Raw genomic sequence first — 19,612 nt, forward strand, 5'->3', positions numbered from 1 at the left:
CGACCAGCCCCAGAACAGGAACAGAGGAAGGTTGTCAACTTCTTAATGTTTCTCATCAGGGAGGGTCCAAAGCACTTATTAGAGCATAAAATGAAACAGACACCAAAAGAGGTTGTCTGAAATCCTGAGACATGCTCTAGTCAACCCCAGGAGTACTGGACACGGGAGACTTCATTTTCTAAAGCAGTATTGGCATTTTGAGCGTAGAGAAGGTGAAAGAATGGAGATGGAGCAGTGGAAGAAAGAAAAACAGGGAGAGAAGACTGTTCTATGAAAATGGAAAAATAAGGGAAAAGGGATGGAAAAAAGCAAGGGTGAGATCTGTGGCTGAGGACAGCAGGTGGGATTAATGCAGGAATGGGGGTGGGGTGAGGGTTAGGGTGGGGATGAGGGGGGCGTAGGGTATGGGGCTGGGGTTAGTATAGGGATAGCAGTGGGCTTAGAGTGGGGATGGGGTTAGGGCAGAGATGGGGGTGGAGATTAAGGTTAGGGCTGGGATAGGGATGGGGTTAGGGGAGGAAAAGGGACAGGGCTGAAGCAAGGACAGGAGTGAGGGGTGGGGTTAGAGTGGGGATGGGGGGTAGGTCCATTTTTGTCTTTTCCTTTTGAGGTCTAGAGATTAACATCTATTGCCTGAGGGATCTAGGATAAAAACTGAGTTAAAGCTCCTCGGAGAATAGAGTAGATAAGAGTAACATTCATAAAATGTTAGTGCTGAGAAAGACCTCAGAGATCACCCAATTCAACGCTTTCACTTTAGGGTTGACAAACTGAGGCCTTGGGAGAAACAGAGGTTTGTGGAAGCCACATGGAGCAGATCTGGGCCATTTTCTGCTCCATCAGAGATTCCCTAACTTGTCCAAGTGACAGAGATTCCTTGGAGGTCCTGGAGAACACCACCAAATATTCACATGGTAAGTGAAAAAGCTGAATATATATCTGGGTACAAAACCACATGTGACCTCTCTGAAGTCTCTATGGTGGTCACAGGGGCCAAGGCTGAAGGACATATTATGGACAAAACTTAAGATGGAGAAAATTCTAACTTACTTTTCCTACAACCAAGATAAAACTACTGCTATCATTTACTTGATGAATAATGACTTTGTCCTGCTGGTGGGGTTTTTCACATAGCTTTACTGGGTGATTCCAGAATCACAATGGTCCCCCAACCCCAGGTGGGATGGGCGGTGAGGGTGAAGGGGGGCAGGGACTGCATTCTCACTGTGAACCACAGTTGAGTCCACCAAGGGGCCCACGTCGGGGATGGCGACGGTGACGCTGGTGCTGTCGGTGGTGGCCTTGTCTGTGTTGGCCGTGGTGCAGGAGAGGTCAGGCTCACTCCGGCTGATGGCCCTGCCCATGTCCAACTGCACGTCGCCCAGCAGGGCCTGCTCACTGCTGCCCTCCGCCTCCTGCTCCGTCAGTGCCGTGTCCTTCCCCACTTCCAGCTCTGGCTGGGCCAGGACCAGGGGCGTGTTGGCCTCATCTAGGGCTCCTGCCAGCCCGGAGCCTCTGGGCACCATCAGGCTGTTGGTCCTGGAGGGACAGAGGAGGAGAGAGCTACTGCTCAGATCAGAAGAAGCTGTTCTCAAGTGGCGGGTGAGCCAGGAAAGAGGGAAAGGTGAGGGAAGCCCGAGGAACCTTGCTGGAGAGCGTGGCCTCCCACCCAGGCAGAGGGGGCGATAAGACCCCCAGGCAGTGTCCATGCCTATTCCTATCCATCAGCCCATGACCCCCAATAGGAGATGCCCTAGAAGAACAGACCCTGGTTTTCAAGGGGATAGAGTCCATCACCTATCATATTCACGCATATCTTATAAAGGGTGAGTTAGCATCATCTCCATTTTATAAAAGGGAAAACCGAGGGTCAGATAGGATTGTATTGAAGAATCCTTCACACCAGCAGGGCTAGATGCGTCCAGGGCACTCCTGTGACTAACTTACCTCCTTAAGTCTTGGCCTCTCTCTTCCTGGATTGTGGGCTCCTTGCCCGCATGGCTGCCCCTGGGCTCGCGGTCCTTTTCCCCCTCGGTGGGCACCCCCTCATCCAGACTCCGCTCCTGGCTGGCAGACCTGCTCCGGGAGGTGGAGGAGAGCTCCTTGCTTTCTGTCCTGACACGACGGTGCCGGCTGCGCCGCTGGCTCTGCCTGTGCCTGGCGCGGTCCTCGAAGGTCACCACAGTCTCCCCTCCCCCAGCCTCCTGCTGGGTTGGATCACAGTTGCCATGACAGGGCCTGGTCAGCCACGGTGGCTCCCGTTTGCCCAGGGACAAGGGGCTCCTCTGGTTATCTAGGGCACTCGACAGGTCCCCTCCATCCCCCTTGAGGGACCCCCCACGGCTGATGCGTTCCTCCTCACACTTCTCCAGGCCCAGGCCCAGGCCCTCGATGGGCCTGGGTCTCCGGTAGAGGCTGGGGTGGGCATTGAGTGGGTTGAGGGGGCTCAGCGGGTTGAGGGGGTTGAGGGGGTTCATTGGTGGGGCCTCCTCTTTATTGAGGGCCTCCTGGCTGGACATCTGCATGTGCCTTCTCAGCTGGCTGGTGCGCTGCTCCCACACCGACATGTGGTGCCGGCGCCTCCGCTCCCTCCTGCCAAAGGGAAAAGGGCGAGGACCACGGTCAGAACCTGACAGCTGAAGGCCAGGGAGGGAGCCACTGGGTTGTAGACCAGCCCTCAGCGGCCATGGGAAAGGGGCGGGACACATGGGGGGGCAGCAAACGGGAGAGCCCAGGACCTGCAGACAGGAAGCACAGAAAGATGCAAGGAGCAGAGTGGGCCACACACGAGTAGGTGGTTGGACCAGCGCCTCCTAGCATGTGGGGCTTCCCACTCTCATCCCTGCTCTGCAGTCGTCGATGGGGGGCGGGGGGCATCAGCCCAGGACGGAGCCCCCGGGGCCTGCAGGACAGTGGTACAAAGGCTTACCCGGTCTGCACTCCCCTGTTCTCCTTTGCTCTCAGGACATCTACCTATACCCACCCTGTGCTCAGCACGGCCCTTAATTCTAGGGCAGAGACCTTTGTTCCCCCTGCCTTCGCTGTCCTCTGCCCCTCAGATGACAGCGGGGGGTGGGGGGAGCACAGGCTGAGAAGTACAGCGGTCGGATCCTATGAAAGGATGGCTGACGACGGTGACTAGCAGACCCGTGTTGGCATCACCCTCAAAAAACAAGAGTGCGTGGCTCTCTTCCACAAGAGCTAATGAAAACCACAGGACTGTGTGTGCCGAGAGCACCGGCAGCTGCTTCTCAAAACCACTGCTGAACGCTTCAGTTCAGGGGCCTAGATGAGCCCTCATGTGGCAGCAGGCACACGCAAAGTGACACGCACAGGAGTGGGCTCCCGTGGGCGGAAGGGTAGTCACTACTTTCACTCACATGTGCCCACACGCATCCTCGCGGAGGCCCACATGCGGGCCCACGTGCGAGGCACACGCGCCAACACGAAGTACCCACACCAACGCGTGCCCACTCACAGGCCACACAGAGGAGTGCACGACACACGGGGTCACGTACCATAGACACACACTGAACTGAGCACAAGTGGAGAGGTGCAGAGGATAGTGTCCACAAACCATGTGCACGGAACACACGCACACACCACGGCACACACTGACATGCACGCCCAGCGCCACTGTGTCCGCAGTGAGAACGAAGACACGGTGTCCCCACGCACACACAGAACCGCTCACAAACACGCAGACCGGTACACACATACAGGTGGCTGCTGCGTGGCTCCCACATCGACATGTGGTGTCTTCTCCTTCTGTCTCTTCTGGGAAAGAAAAACGAACAGGTTCAGTTCACCCCCTCTCAGAACCACAAGCCCCACAGCCACCAGCCAGTTTCCAGGGAGAGGCGCAGAGTCCTCTAGGTGCCCACACGTTCTCCACATGCCTGCTGCCCTCTGGAGGCTCCCAACCTCCGACTTGCCCAGGGAGTGACCTCTGATCCCTTACTATGTGCAAACACACGGGTCCGGTGTTGGAAGCGCACATGCAGACACACAAGAGGTCTCATCTCATAGAGTGTAGAGCTTTGGATGCTCATTCATCATGCCCCGCCAGCGCTCACACTTGCCTCTAAGTGCCTTTCAGAGATCTATTCCGGAAACCCTACAAACTTGGATGAGAGCTGTACTTCTCCCGATCATGTCTGGGACATTCACATGGGTGTGACTCCCCAACTCATCACTCCAGTCACCGGAACACGTGCAGGAACAAACGGTTCGCCATGCACACCATCAAAGCCACAAAATAGCCCACGGCCAGAGGCAGGGTCGCCACGCCGTGAGCTGCTGTCCATGTACTTTAGGGTACGTGCGATGCCCCTGCAACTCTGCAACACAGTGACCCTGGCCAGAGGCCTTCCAGGTTCCGTCTGTTCAGCCGGGTAAAGCACAGTGTTAGCTTTCTCAGCCATGCGCAGGGAAAAGAAAAAAAATCTTTCTACAGACACACACATGCTGTGTCCTTTCGTTTACAAGGTCAAGAGAAGGTCAGACTGGCGGGGTGTGGGCATCACCCACAAAGGCAAATGGGAGTTCTAAGAATGAAGCTCTCAGTGCAAGGTCAATGCTCAGGGAGAGGACAACATACATGGGACACCTGTGGAGTGAGCTTGCCCTAAGTCCTGGGCTGTAAGACCCAGTTTGGCCTACTGGGCCCTGCCTAGTTCTGGGAGATGCTTAGCAACTGCTGCTCCCTCCCTGACCAACGGAGAACATGCTAGGCCAAGCAGCACTGCTCAACGGCCATGTCCCACATCTGCAGAGAAGCCTGATACATGGGTGGGCTGAGGGAGGAGAGGCAGCTGGTAGGAGCCTCACTTGGCATCTGGAAGAGGCACAGTGTGTACAAGCATCCACGGAGTGGGTGCAGACATCACTGTGGAGATGCCTCTGAGCTCCCCAACAGTATGCACCCCTCAGCATAGGCAGCTGTAATGCGATGAGGCACCCGTGGGGTGCTGCGCCAAGCAGCATGGGTAGCACATAGAAACTAAAGGAAATGCTCTATCCAGGCAGCATGCACACCCACCAGGGAAAGCAGATGCTGCCATCTATTTGCAAATTCTCAAATACTCAGATATCAGCTCTCTAGAAGCACATGTGTAAAAGTTTAAGTACATGGAGAAGTTCTCTTTCTCGTGAATGCACACATGTGCGCGCGCACACACACACACACACACACATACATACACACACACACACACACACACACACAGGCCAGGCAAAGAGAGACCCAACTTTTAATTCCCATACAAATCAGATACACGCTTCAAACTCCACTTTTCCACTCACACATACACATATCCAAATTCACAGCCCATCATTAATACACCTTCACTCCTAAAATCACACAGAGAAGCATCGACCTCTCTCCAACTCATGCATATGTGACCTCACATACACCTGACATTATCCCTGTGGATCAGGAAGGGAGGCAGCATTCTTCCCATTTCAAAGATGGGGCAACAGAGGTTCTAGGATCCTAAGTGGTTCTCTCTCCAAGGACACTGAGCATGGGAGTGACAGAACCAGCCCTCAGACCTTCTGATTTGTAACAAAGCTCTTTTCAGGTTTCTCTATGGACATCCACCTCCTCGGCTGTCTGGCAGTCCAGAAATCAGCAGTCTTGCCTGCACTCTGGAGCAGCACACACCCACCCTGACATTGCTCCTGCCAGCAGCACCCATCCTGCAACAGGAGCTGGATCTCTGCTCATCTTGGATGGTTGTAGCACCGTCTTCCACCTTACCGTGCCCAGACACGCACACAGCTCACTGCCTATAGCCCTATGCCTACCCGCAATTCATTCATTCTTTCATTCCACAAATAGTGAGTTTCTACTCTGGGCCAAGCATCTTCCCAACTCACGTCTCCAAACCCACTCTTCCCCGGGCTTCCTCATCTCAGTAAATAGAACCACCCACTCCTAAGTGACAGCCAGCCCTCCCCATCAGCATGTTTGCATACCTGTGTGTATGTATTTTTAACCCAAACTCATGAGTGCAGGGAAGGTGGGGAAGGAACCACTCAAGGCCCAGAGATTATTCCAGAGAGGAAGGAGTTGCTCTGCCTTTCTCCATCAATCTTTAACAAAGTTTGAGGGCTGTTTTTTTCTCACTCACAGAGAAGGAGCTCAGAGGCCAGGCCACCAATTTTGAAAGGTGAGGGCAAGATGATGACCATCCAGAGGAAGAAGGGCCCCACATATAACTCTGGAATGACTCCAAGAGCAAGGCAAAGGACATTCAGAGCCCTTCCCATGAGCACTTGGCAAAGAAAGGCTCCTCCCTGACCAGCTGCAAGTGGTGGATGACAGGGCCTGGTGTCAGGATTGAGTTGTACCTCCCCGGGGTCTCAAAGCCTCCCCATCGATCCCAGGGCCACCCATGAGACCTCACGGAGGCTCAGAAGCCACCAAAGGGATTCTCAGCTCCTTCTCCAACACCTTCCTCCAGCTCCACATGGGGCCCACGCTTTGCTAGTTCTACCAGCAACCACAGGTCTGGACTAGATCCTTAAAGTCTACACCCAATGCTCCACTCTCTCACCTGCCATTCTCTCCCTAATCCACTCTAACTGAATTCTGTTCCCAAGGGGCCACTGAAACTGAAGGTTGCTAATAATGTTCATTTTGCCAAACCCAATGGTCCCTTCTCTGTCCTCCAGCTTATGTGATCTTTCAATAGTATTTCACTGCACTGTCCACTCGCTCCTTCCTAAAGAGTTTTCTTCTCTAGGTCTCCAGGATAGGACACTTCCATGTTCCTTCTTCCTACTCCCTATCTATCTCCTCTGCTGGACCTTGGGGCACAGGAGCGCTCTGGGCCCCTGTCCTGAGCAACTCTGTGCCCACTACAACTCCGTGCCAGCTCGCCCGGGCAGATAGCTTAACACTGCCCAAATGCAAATGGCTCCCGCCAGATTTTTATTTCTAACCCTGACTTCTCTTCCAAGCTTCAGACTCATGTAACCAATGGCCTATTCAACATCTTCACTTGGATGTCCTCTAAGTAACTCAAATTTAATGTGTTCAAAATGAACCTTGGATTTCCACTATTCTCCAGACTATCAGTAAGTACTACCACCATCTACCTAGTTGCTTAGGCATCAAACCTTAAAACATGGGAAAAATATTTCTTTTTTTTTTATCCCCACCCCATCACATTTAATCCATCACCTCTTCCTATTGATTCTCCCTCCAAAGCACAAACTGAATGGGATTACTTCTCATCTCCTTCATTGCTACCATGGTCTCAACTACCATTACCCGTCACCTACTTTACTCTTCTAGCCTTTGTCTCCCTGCTTCCACCCTTAGCCCCTACAATCCATTCTTCATAGAGCAGAGCGACCTTTTAAAAGTATATATCATGGGTGGCACCCAGGTGGCTCAGTCGGTTAAGTGTCTGCCTTCGGCTCAGGTCATAATCCTGGGGTCCTGGGATCAGGGCCCTCGTCAGGCTCCCTGCTCAGTGGGGAGTCTGCTTCTCCCTCTCCTTCTGCCCCTCCCCCTGCTCATGCTCTCTTTCTCTCAAATAAGTAAATAAAATATTTTTTTTAAGTGTAAATAATGTAGAATCCATCCTTCTGCCTTAGACCCTCCATGGTTGCAATTAGAATAAAAGCTAAAACCCTTCATGTGGGACTCTAGGATCTCCCTGGCCATGTCTCCTCCTATTCCTCCTTGCTCCCTGCCCACCAGCCACCTTGCTGGAGAACGCTCCTCCTTCGTAATTTTGCATGACCGCCTTCTCCACCTCTTCAAAGAATCCCTCCCAGGCTGCCTGTAGGTACTCTACCCAATTCTTACTCCTCTGCATTATTACCCTGTTCTATTTACCTTAGAGCAGTGATCACCACCTAAAATTATTCACGTGTTTATTATCTCTCTCTCTTTCTCTCTCACTGAAATAAAAGCTCCATGAGAACAAGAGACCCTGTCTTGCTCACTGCTCACTGCTGTATTCTTAGGACATTTCCCAGCATGGAGTAGGCATCCTCTGATAATATACCATTTTTAGCTGATGAATTGGCTGTTAGCACAGGAGCCCAGGGGTCAGTGAAGTGGGGACAGCCAACTCACTCGATAGAAGGCATGTTGGGCGCAGACATCGGGCTGACCTCCTTGGCCTTCTGCAATGCATGTTTCTGGTTGAAAGCCTCCTCTTCTTCTTGCTCATCCTAGACACAAAGCAGAGATGGCTTTGCCTGGGATCCCCATGAAGGAGAATAGCTCCCTTGGCTCTCCCCACAAGTTCTGGAGACAGGTGAAATGAGGAAGGCAGGAAAAGGGGTTAAACAAGGCAGTAGTGGGGTGGGTTGGCTCGGAGACCTCAGATGGCCAGATGCCAGGCGCAGAGACCTCAGGTGGCCAGATGCCAGGAGCCTTGGGAGACAGAAGCCTCCACAGCCCTGGCATGGCCAGTAATTCTGGTCTCCACCCTGACCCACAGGCTTCCCCACAATTCCTCAGGAAAGCCATGGAATTCTACCCCATGCTCTATCCCTCAGTGGAGCCCATGGCTGTGGAGGTCAGAAGCTGGAGCTGACAGCTCCCAGATGTTCTGCAGTGCCTGCAAGTGATGGAGCAGGGCCCTTCCAGGCTGACCTGCCCTAAAGTAAAATGCTGAGACTATGCCTCTCTACTCATGCCCTTTCCCCAGCCCAGCTAAGTGGCCTCACCCCAGGTGATCAAGCAGGGACCTCATCCCCTCACCTACATTCCTGGTTTAAGTGTCCCCTCTTTGTGATGACACTGGGGAAAGCCAGTTCAGATGAAATGTCTAGAACTACTAAGAACACACATCTTCTCAGCCGGCTCTGGTTTTCACATACATTATTTTACTTGATCTTAACAATAACCCTGTGAGATATGCAAAGCAGATACACCATTCCCATGCTCTAGATGAAGTGCCCAACAGCACAAGAGAACCATCAGATCCGCAGAGAATGCTTACCTTGGTCAGCTCTTGGGCATTGGCCAGATTGTCCACAGCAATGGCCAAGAAAACATTCAGCAGTGTGTCTGGGGTGATGAGTTAAGGATGGGCAAGTCAGAAAACCAATAGGCTTCAGCAAGACTGAGAGGGTTTCTCAAGGTCTTTGCTGCCTGGGATCCAGCAGGAATAGAAGCCCCAGCACCAATTAAGCAGAGATTATGCAGCCCTGTCTGAAGAAGAATATCTCTTCTTCCTTCCACATGGCTTCTCTTTGCCTAGGACACAGAGATAGCTGAATCCAACCACTCAGGGGCCAAGCTGGAGTAAAGGGGCCTTTAAACACATATGGCCTCCACTCATAGCAATATTGAATAGCGAATCATGGAACAACATGACAGTAGGGAGCTCAATGCAGGAGCTTACCTCTCCTTTCTGGGAGGCTGGAATTGAAGCCCACCCAGACCAAGATCCTCCTCTGTTCTTAAAGGTGAAAAGAAATGAGATTCCACAGACCCATCACTGACTGCCTCTCAATAATGGAATGCTAACTTCTCTCATTCTTCTTATCCTAGAAGGCTTCCACATTTCATTTAACAAAAATGTCACAGAACACACAAGATCATTATGGAACCCATTTCCATTCCAAGCTCTAACCTCTGAAGCCCCAATTTTCTAATAGTCTTTGAGGTCCAGGTGTTGTGGAATATAGAGCTGGTTTTAGCATCAAAGTCCAGGTCTGACCATCCTCAGAGTAACAGGAAAATCACGGGGCCATTGTGACAAACTGGCCTTCCATTTCTGTGACACAATGGATAACTTTCTGTTTATGTGTTTCTCATGTTTAGTTCATAGTCTGTTCTGGCCCTTAGAAATTTTCAGGGCAGAGAAGTTAAAGGAGTATCTCGTCTTCGAGAGACTATGGGAAAAGCAAAAGTACAGCTACATCACACGGCTCTCCCTTCTTTCTCCACCAATGCCATTTCAGGGCAAGTCCCATTCCTCCAAAACATCTAGTGACTGTGTAGAACTTTGCAGTTCATAAGGTGCATCCAAATAAACGATCTCATTTACTATTCACAACAAAGGGATCAATGCTGTTATCCTCCTTACAGATGTGAAAACTAAAAGCTCAGACAGATTAAGGGACTTTCCCAAGGCCACACAGCTGGTAAGCTGAATTACTAGGATTAAAACCTAAATCTTGCTAGTCTAGATCCTATGACCAGGTATGGGTTTGGGAATTAAATGGACCCGATTTCCAGTCTCCCCTTACAGTTTAATAATTGTTTGACTTCGAAAGTTATTTCTTTTAAGACTTAGAAGGTAAGGATTAGATGAAATAATGCCTGTAAAACATTTAGTACAGGGTCTCATGAATAGCACAAATACAATAAATGTTAACTTTGTTAAGTAGTACTAGCATTAATCAAAATATTTCTGAGATCTTACTATGTGCAGGCCCTGTTCTATATAGGCATGTAATTGATTTATTAATATTACAATCTGGCCACTATTTCAGCCTACAGTTATCTTTGTCATCTCTTATTTTCCCCAGCTGATAGTATCTCCAACTATTCAATGTAAGAGCCTTACACATTATTATTTGTGTATGCTGAAGATTTGGATAATACTTTATCTCCTTGTTTATATTCGTCTTCTTTACCCAACTAGTATACATTTTCCTTAAGATCAGAATCCTTGTTTCTCTTCATATACCATGAAATATCCACCCCACTACTACCCTGACCACCCTCCCCAGAAAAAAAACCACCCACCTCTACGACCACCACCACCACCGCTACCACTACCACCCTCCTCAAATGCTGGTCCAGGCAGGCAGGCAGCATGAAGAAGAGTATCTTAAAAAGGATACAGTTTCCAAACAAGGTGAGCACAATGAAATAGATAGCTGACCACATGCCTGAGCTCACCCCACCCTGGGAGCGGATCCCATTGTACATCACCTCATTCCAGTCCTCCCCTGTTAGGATCTATGCAAAGCAAACAACAGGCAAGTCAGAGACTTGGGTTGGTTGAGAAGATGGGGCCAATGTAAAAAGGAAAATTCTGGCCTGGGTCTTTTCTATCTACCCCTTTGCTTGGCCATTCTGCCAGGGAGAAAAATAAAGTCACTTTAATGAATAATTCTAAACTTTCTTCTGATAAGGAAGATAATTTAAGGCATTAAAAATGGAAAGAGAGCATCACAAGGAAAGATTCTATTCCGAGTCTGACTACAGACTCCCTCCACTTCCAGCTTTGCCAGGCCTATGGGAATCACACAGATCAGGTGGTCTGGTCACTACCAGTGCATCCCAGGGGAGCTAAGATACAGTTCTTGGGACAGCAGCATTATTAGGAAGAGCTTCATGGGCTCCAGTTCCAGAAACCTGGGTTCTGGTTTACCCTCAGATTGCAGCTGAACAGTGTTTTCTTTGGCTTTCAGCATTATTGATTTTTGAGTTTCCCTCCATGATTTAAAAACGTATTTTTTTGGGGGGTGGGGTGGGTGGAAAAAATAATTCATTAAATGGACATATGGGTTAGAAGATGCTTCCAATTTCAGAAAACCATAAATGTGATATGACAGTTTTACTTCTTCCTTACCAATTTGGATGGCTTTTATTTCTTTTTCTTATCTGATTGCTGTGGCTAGGACTTCCAGCACTATGCAGAATAAAAGTGGTGCAAGTAGACATCCTTGTCTTGTTCCTAGTCTTAGAGAAAAAGCTTTCAGCTTTTCACCAGTGAGTATGATTTGGTTGTGGGTTTGTCATATATGGCCTTTATTATGTTGAGGTAGGTTCCTTCCATACTCACTTCATTGAGAGTTTTATCATGAATGAATGTTAAAATTTGTTAAATGCTTTCTGCATCTATTAAAATAATCATATGATTTTTATCCTTTATTTTGCTAATGTGGTAGATCACATTGATTGATTTGTGGATATTGAACCATCCTTGCATTCCTGGCATAAAGCCCACTTGATGAAGGTCATAAATATCGTAAGTTAGTGAATGTCTTTGACTTAATATCTCTTACGAACTCACAAGAATAGGAAAAAGGTAAATAATGTAATCATAATAGAGCTCTTCTATTACTGGTAAGAATGTAGCTACAGAAATTCTAGGAATTATTGTGATGATAATTACTTAACAAGAGTCCCAGTTGCCTGGGATGAGCCTAGGGTGGAAAAGTAGGATTCTCCTAACATATCATTTTATGGTGTGAGCTCTAAAAGATACTACATAACATTTTTAACTGCCAGTGGCCTCATACCTGGAATACAGTCATGATGGCTGCAGGGAAGGTGTCAAAGTTTGCTGAAGGAGTCCCATCATTAAAGTTAAACCTGAAAAGGAAGTTCAGAGAGAAGAATAAAATGAAAATCTCACATACCAAGGTTTCCCTTCCTTCTTTATCACTTCTTTTACCCTTTCTCCATATCCTCTTCTTCCCTAATTTCTCCCATTCCATGTAACTTATAAAGATGGTATTATTAGTGATTACTACTGATGGACTGTGGACTTTAAAGGGTGTGGATGATGAGATGGGGTTTGGGCTGATCTTTAGTTATAAGGCCCCATGCTGTACATTTTGGGGACAGCTCCAAAGAAAGGGGTCTCCAGACCCAGAACCCTGTACAGTGTGAAAAGATTAAAAGCAGAGACATATGTTTTACACACATACACACACTGAGTGGTTGGTGTGGGCCAAAGCAAACAGGATAGTAGCATGGTGACCAAATTAGAAACCCTGGCGCTCACAGGCTGAAGACTGTGTTTTGAGGCTCCTTTGGGTGGAAAGTTCATTGGTGCTTACCTGCCTCCAAACAGCTGCATTCCGAGGAGAGCAAAGACAACGATGAAGAGGAAGAGGAGGAAGAGCAAACTGATAATAGACTTCATAGAACTCATCAAAGAGACGACCAGATTTCGCAGAGATGCCCAATACCTACAAAACCCAAACATTACAGCAGTGAACACTGAATGTAAAATTATCCCGAAATCCAGCTGGGCATCTGTCTGGTAGTCTATGAAATAGGCTGTATTTTTATACTTGTGCGAAGGAGAGATGTCAGCAACAATGAGGCTCCCCTTGGGAATGTGGCATGGATCTGGCATCATAGGTATTTTTCTGGTTTGATTTTTGGAGAAGGAGGAGCTGAAGAATGGAGTAGGGGACGTGGTAGGGAAGGGGAACATGTGGCAAAGGAGAACAGGGGATGGAAAGAAATATAAGGCAGAGAGAAGCTTCTACTCTCACAGGTGGTTGGGAAGAGTCCAGATTCTGATCACTTACTTGGTTATTTTAAATATTCTTAGAAGCCGGAGAGCTCTCAAGACACTGATTCCAAAAGATGTACCAGGTCTGAAGATTGCCCAGACCACTTCAAAGATACTGCCCACTGTGACCTAAAGAGCCAAACCCAGCCACAGTGAGGAGGAGGAGGAGAAGAGAGGAGCCTTCTGGCATTCAGCAGTCAAAACGTCACTGGGCTATGGTGAAATTAAACTCTCCCCTCCCCACCCAGCACAGCTCCAACAAGACTACCTATTTGTGAAGGCTGCCAAGGGATAATGAGACTCTATGGCTTCCCTCCCCACTGCTCTCCACTCCCCTTCCTGACTTCACTCCTTCATACTGGAGATTGGTTCATGACTGCTACTCTGTCCTTGGTAGAAACTACAAGAGCCAGTCACTGCTTCTGCACAAAATCTGACAGCCACAACAGTTCTTAGATAATAAAACCCTGAACAAACACACAAAAGAGTGGTACTCAAAGCAAGGAAACAAACTTCAGTTAATACAGGTCGCATTCCAATGTAAAAACCTCAGTGGAAGTCCACAGAAATTCTCTCACTGTCCTAGAATTTAGTGCTAGCAAGAATGGTTCATTCACCCATATGTGAAATATCTCTCAGTCACTCAGGTCCCATACACCCCAATGTGACAATACTACTTGGTGGCATATAGATTTCTGATTGCTGTAGGAAATAGCAATGTCAAATTAACAATTTGGTTCTTGTTTTAATTATATGTTCACTGAATGTCTACTATATTCTACACAATGCACTGGGAGAAGTAACAAAAATTAATCCTCACTGCAATGCTGAAAAGTACATATATAGGGAATGGTCTTTCACTAGCCATTGTGCCTGAAAATTGCCCACAACCAGAAGCAAATGTTCCAAATGAAAATGCAGATTAGCAAGTGCTCAAAATCGTTAGCACCTAACTGAAGATTTGGCAGGAACAGAAGTGGGTTTGGCAGGAAGAGAAGTGGTTCAGGAACCCAAAGTTTTGCCACCTAGTTCTGCTGCTAACTGGCTATGTGAACTTGCACACGATGTCCTCTATTTACTCATCTGCAAATGGGAAAGGTAACTCTTAATACGCAATGAGTGGCTAGGATCCTGAAAGCAGTGGAGGGCAAAAATGTACGTCAGAGCACCTTGAAGAGTGCTAGATGTGCAAACATTTACGTATCAACACTACTTAGGAAGTGAGCACTGGATGAAATAGTCAATGTGGAAACTTGCTAAGACAGGAGTGTGTGTGTGTGCACGTGCGCGTGCATGTGTGTGTGTGTATGCATGTGCATGTTTGCATGAGGGCATACCTAGATAATTTTCCCAATTTTAAACTGAACTAAAAAAACACACAAATATATAAGCTTCTCTTTTTTACTGAGCCACCTTCTGGAATCAGTTCCTTTGTTCTCTCTCAGGCTTCCTCCAAGATAGTAAGTGGTTAAAAACTTGCTATGGGCAGCTCCGTCAAATTCATTCAGCTATACACGTAAGTGTACATGACGGTATGCATGGTATACTTCACTAAAAACATTAAAAATACAAGAGCTCTAAACAAGCAAACAAACAAATCCTGGTATGGGAAGGATTCCCTCATTCCTGACCTCCATTTAGCTAACTTACTTATTCCCCTTTTATGAATTCTGATTTCAGGGCTTCACGCTCAGCAGTGGAGCAAGCTGCTTATCTCAAACTGTGGCATATCAACACGAAGCAGGAGGACAGGCAGGCTCCAGAGCACTTACCCCAAAATCAAAACAGTTGAATGAAGAGTGAAAATAAAGTCGAGGCCCCATGCCATACATCTTCAGGGACATCTCCAAGAGGAACAGTCCCAGAAACAGAAATTCTGCATAGTCTGAAAGCATCAAGAGCAGAAGCGTTTGTTCTGTAGATGCCATGGGCTCCCGCACGTCCCCAGCCCAACCCCCTCACCTTATAGAGGAGCCCTCAACACCCACGGACTCACAAGGCAAAGACATTCAGTGACCACGTCAGGTCAATGGCAGGCAAAACCTAATGATATCTGAAAACACTCTGACCTGGGGGGCCCAGGCACACTCCACATAGCAGCTTTGTTCTCTTTCAATGGATGGATTTGTCATTGGCCTTTAAGTGGTATATGGCTCTCAGGAGAGAAAGAAAGGGCTTTACCATGGCGTTGACCAAAGAGCCAGATTCGCCCTACTCACCACCCAGCTGTGACAGCATCCTGGATCCCCATGTACACCCAGTGGGGGCCCTACCCACAGTTGACCTGTAAGTTCCCATCTTGGTCTACTGGAAGTAACCATTGCCCTAAGAACTTTCTCCCCAGGACTGAGGTGACCAAAACTCTCTATACCATTTAGCCTCCTTAAGATACTAAGTGAAGGCCTTAAAGTACCCAAAGCTAACACCATTTTGTTGACTTATCAGCAAAGATTCACCTGATTCAAAAATGAATGACAAGAGGACTGGGGGTGTGATATCCCGACCCCTTGAGGCCAACTGTGGGCTCCCCCCAGAGCACTGCCGGGCCCAGCAGGAGGCCAGCCTATTATGTTCACACCTGAATCTAGCTGCCCCGTGCCGGCCAGCAGTCACTGGCCACTTACAGAGGAGATGGGTGAGCCACTGGGGCTGGTTGTGATGGACGATGGCCACACAGGCGGTGTTGAGAGCCACGAGGCTCAACACGATCCAATAAAACACCTGGGATTTCACCATGTGGCGGATTGAGATGCGCAGAAGCCTTTCTTTGTGCCGGAAATAGGAAGCCCCATCCACCTTTGCACTTTTGATGCTGGCTCGGGCGAGAGGTGTGCCTAAGGGGTGAGAAGTAGGGAAGAAGAATGAGGATGCAAGACAGATCACCCTCCATGGCAAGGGGGCAGTCAAAGGGGGAGGTGGGCAGCTTCATCCTGGGGCTAAGTGACCCTCACAATGCAGGCCCAGGGAATCCCCATGGTATGAGCTACGTAGTTTTTGTAGCAAAGATCCCTGCATTTCCTCACTGGACACTCTCAGTTCTAGGAAACTGAGATTCCCTGGGCACAACACCAGACAATACCCAGTGTCCTGAATCCTAATAGGGTGGTGTTTATGTTTTTAACAGATTGGGCTTCTCTCTGGCCTTTCCTTTTAAATATGCTTTAGGCACTGGAATCGTTTTGCTGCATTTGTGGTTATTTCTACCATTGGCAGCCTAGAGCAGCAATGAGTTCTGTATACCTATTCTGCTTTTAAGGATGAAGTGAAGGAGAAGGTAAAAATCTGCTAATCCTTTTTCTGGGGAGGTTAAATCTGCCATCAGCCAGCATATCTAAGAGAACCTGGGAATGAAGAGTTGTCAGTAGGAATCTGTTTAAATATCACATGGAAGTAGGGGGATGCCACTGTGGTTAAGCAAATGATCGCAGGTCCTCAAATGGGGGTCCCTAGAAGCAACAGGTCCTCAGGATCCTCTGAACAAAATCCCGAAGTGGGTTCTCATTATCATATCCAGGACAGATCATATATATACGCAAATGGGATACATCTGCCACACTTGAAGAATCTGGGTTGGATTCTTAGCCCTTAAACCCCATGGTCCATTTTTCTCTGTAACTCATTGTCATCTAGATTAGATTTCCAAGTCCTTCCATAATTACATCCCTATTTCTGGATTCTTTTGATTCTATTCCTCTTCGTGGTGCTTCTCAAAAGACAGGATCTTTCTTTTTACGGGAGCTCAGAGATAAGTCAAAGAAGATCTAAGTGGTTCCACTCACCCACAGAGGAGATATCAACACAGTGTTCGTCGCTGGAGTCTCGAGTCATGGCCTCCGTCCGGCTCCTTTTGATGGTTGCCCTTCGAAGCACTACACCAGGGAAGGGGGAGGCCGGTGAAAGAACACAAGAACAACCAGATCATTCTGGTCAAAGCTCAGGACTGGGTGTCAGAGGCCTCTGTGACACAGGCGGCTGCCTTGAAGACCCTGAGCCATGGTTATAGAAGTCGCCAGTGTTTATAGAAATATGACTCCCGTGCTCAGCAGCACCTCAGAACACACGGGCTCCAGAATCCCTGCTAGACCTCATCCACATGCAGCAGGTAAACACGCGCCGTATCTATCTGTTCCGGCTCTTCATAAACAACGCCACTCCCTGCTAATGGAAGTGGTCCCAAGATGATCCCCACAAATTTTCACAGAAGATCCCTTTACATGCCACTGGTTGTGTGATGGTCTTTTCATTGTACGGTATCAATCACACGCCCTAGAACAAAGCAGCTCTTGGATTTCATTTCTATCACTTTAAAAAGCATTTAAATCCATGACTCAATTCCCTTCATATTAAAGCATGAGAGATTTTATGACAGGGAGACTTTCATTTCAAATCCCAGGGCACTCCTCTTTCAGTTTTTTTCTCCTCTTTTGATCAAGAGATTGCCACAGCATAAGAGGGCACAAACGCAGGCAAGTGCTCGAGCACTTCCTTACCTTCTAAGGCTGATGTCCCAGCATTTTTATTTTCTTCAGCAAGCATGACTTCCTCTATATGGAAATAAATGGTTTAGTAAATTATCTGTAAATGTCAAATTATTTTGCAAAATGAAAAATCCCCCAGGGACGGCTGTGGCTCCAGGGCAACAGAGAGAGCGTGCATATGCAAAGAGAGAGAGCAGAGAGTTCATAGCTCCACACAGGCACCAGCCTCAGAAAGACAGCAAAGGTCACAGAGGGAGCTCCTGAGCGCAAATCAGAACAGAGGAAGCTCTCTAGTGAGGGGATGCTTGGAGGTTGATTGGTAAAATTCAGCCCTGTTTCTGATAACACTTGGTACGAGTAAGACCTGATCTTTTTAAACTAAAATCTCTTAAATTGGTAGGAATGAAAAATTTCCATTTCTGTTTTCTACCCAGGTTCCGTAAACTTTTTCTAGCAATAGGAGCTTCCTTGGTTTTTCCTGTCTGCAGCACATACAAGGCATACCAAGGCACAACATCGACCACCTCGTTCAGGAGATAAGACCACATTTTGAGCTCCAGCCTGTCTACTTCTTGGAGGAGGAGCACAGGAAGATGTTAACGGTCCAGAGGAGCAGGACTTGTGGGCTTGCTTCCTCTTACACCCATACCACAGTCTGCCTTGCTTGAGCAAAAGAGGCTTAGGCCCATTATGAATTTGTCTCTCTGATAGAACAAAACAAATATTTGGTTTTCCTGGCACAGAGTTCCAAAACCCTTGGAATTTACTGTCTTCTGTATGCTAACAAGATGACTCATTGTGGGGGAGGCCTATATTACCTGGGGATCTAGACTGGTTATCAGAAAAACCAACCACATATTTGGCTATACAATTTCAGCCCCATTCCCCCTCCGAAATTCCGGAATGGGTGAGGGCCTTGAGAATGTTTAATCTCCAATGGCCAATGATTTAATTGAGCAGGTCTATGTAATGGAACCTTTAAAAAAAAAAAAAGCCCTACATAATGGGGCTCAGGGAGCTTCAAGAGGCTGGGAGGGTGATATGCCTGAAGGGAGCATGGAGGCTCTTTGCCCCCCCCCCCCATTCCCAGGTATCTCTTCCATTTGGTTGTTCCTGAGTTGAATCCTTTGTAATAAACTGGTGATAACAAGAACAATTTTCCTGAGTTCTGGAAGTCATTCAAGGAATTATCAAACCTGGAGCCCTCTCAATTTGCAGTCCGGCAGGCAAAAAAGCAGGTCACCTGGGGACTCCACTTGCAGCTGTTGTGTGAAGTGAGGGCAGGCTTGTGGGATTGAGTCCCTAACCTATGGGATCTACACTAATTTCTGGTGGTGTTTAGTGTCAGAAATGAATTGAATTGTTGGACACCCAGTTGAACTGAAGGACTGGCCAGTGTTGGAATGATGTGTCTGGTTGTTGGTATTTGGAAAAGAACCAAACAGTCCCTTGGGTTCTCCTCTTGACCTCGCCAGCAACAGTCCTGAATTCCAGGGAGGTGTCATCACTAGCGGGATACTCTTTTCTAGTAAGCCTTGTTTAGGATAAACCTCACTAGCATCCCCCCAAACTTACAAACTAGCCCTCTGTCCCCTGTCTGGCAGCGTTCTGAGTCCCCTTTGGGAGTGATGTGGATGAGTGTTGATCCCCACCCCCACATCAGCCACAGGCGAGGATGTTGGAGGCCTTGAGCAATCATTCCTTAAGATCCCGCTGCTGGGAAAAAGCTTGCAGCAGGCCCTATTAAACAATGGTTTAATTTAAGCAATTGTAACAAGTAAAAGGACAAGCAGAAGAGGGTAAAGGCATTACCATAATTCCACCTGCATATAAAACAGAGTATGGAATGTATTTCCCAGGGAGGGGAACATTTTGAGGTTCACAAGGTACCAGGCA

General features: G+C 48.1%; 1 protein-coding gene across 3 annotated transcripts in view; it reads right to left on the minus strand.

Annotated features, from left to right (window-relative positions):
• CACNA1E (calcium voltage-gated channel subunit alpha1 E) overlaps positions 1-19,612 on the minus strand; it is a 493,265-nt gene that overhangs the window by 69,366 nt on the left and 404,287 nt on the right. For all 3 annotated transcript variants that reach the window (XM_034666841.1, XM_034666842.1, XM_011225195.3), the window contains 13 exons: positions 17,729-17,782; positions 17,018-17,107; positions 15,863-16,072; positions 15,011-15,123; positions 13,255-13,367; positions 12,775-12,906; positions 12,232-12,304; positions 10,825-10,942; positions 8,970-9,037; positions 8,096-8,193; positions 3,721-3,777; positions 1,948-2,592; positions 1,226-1,539 (listed from right to left, as the gene is read on the minus strand). In XM_034666841.1, the coding sequence (XP_034522732.1) occupies positions 1,226-1,539; positions 1,948-2,592; positions 3,721-3,777; positions 8,096-8,193; positions 8,970-9,037; positions 10,825-10,942; positions 12,232-12,304; positions 12,775-12,906; positions 13,255-13,367; positions 15,011-15,123; positions 15,863-16,072; positions 17,018-17,107; positions 17,729-17,782 (2,085 nt within the window). The remainder of the gene's footprint in view (positions 1-1,225; positions 1,540-1,947; positions 2,593-3,720; positions 3,778-8,095; positions 8,194-8,969; positions 9,038-10,824; positions 10,943-12,231; positions 12,305-12,774; positions 12,907-13,254; positions 13,368-15,010; positions 15,124-15,862; positions 16,073-17,017; positions 17,108-17,728; positions 17,783-19,612) is intronic.

Source organism: Ailuropoda melanoleuca, chromosome 8, assembly GCF_002007445.2.
Source record: "Ailuropoda melanoleuca isolate Jingjing chromosome 8, ASM200744v2, whole genome shotgun sequence".
In the NCBI taxonomy this organism is placed as follows: domain Eukaryota; kingdom Metazoa; phylum Chordata; class Mammalia; order Carnivora; family Ursidae; genus Ailuropoda; species Ailuropoda melanoleuca.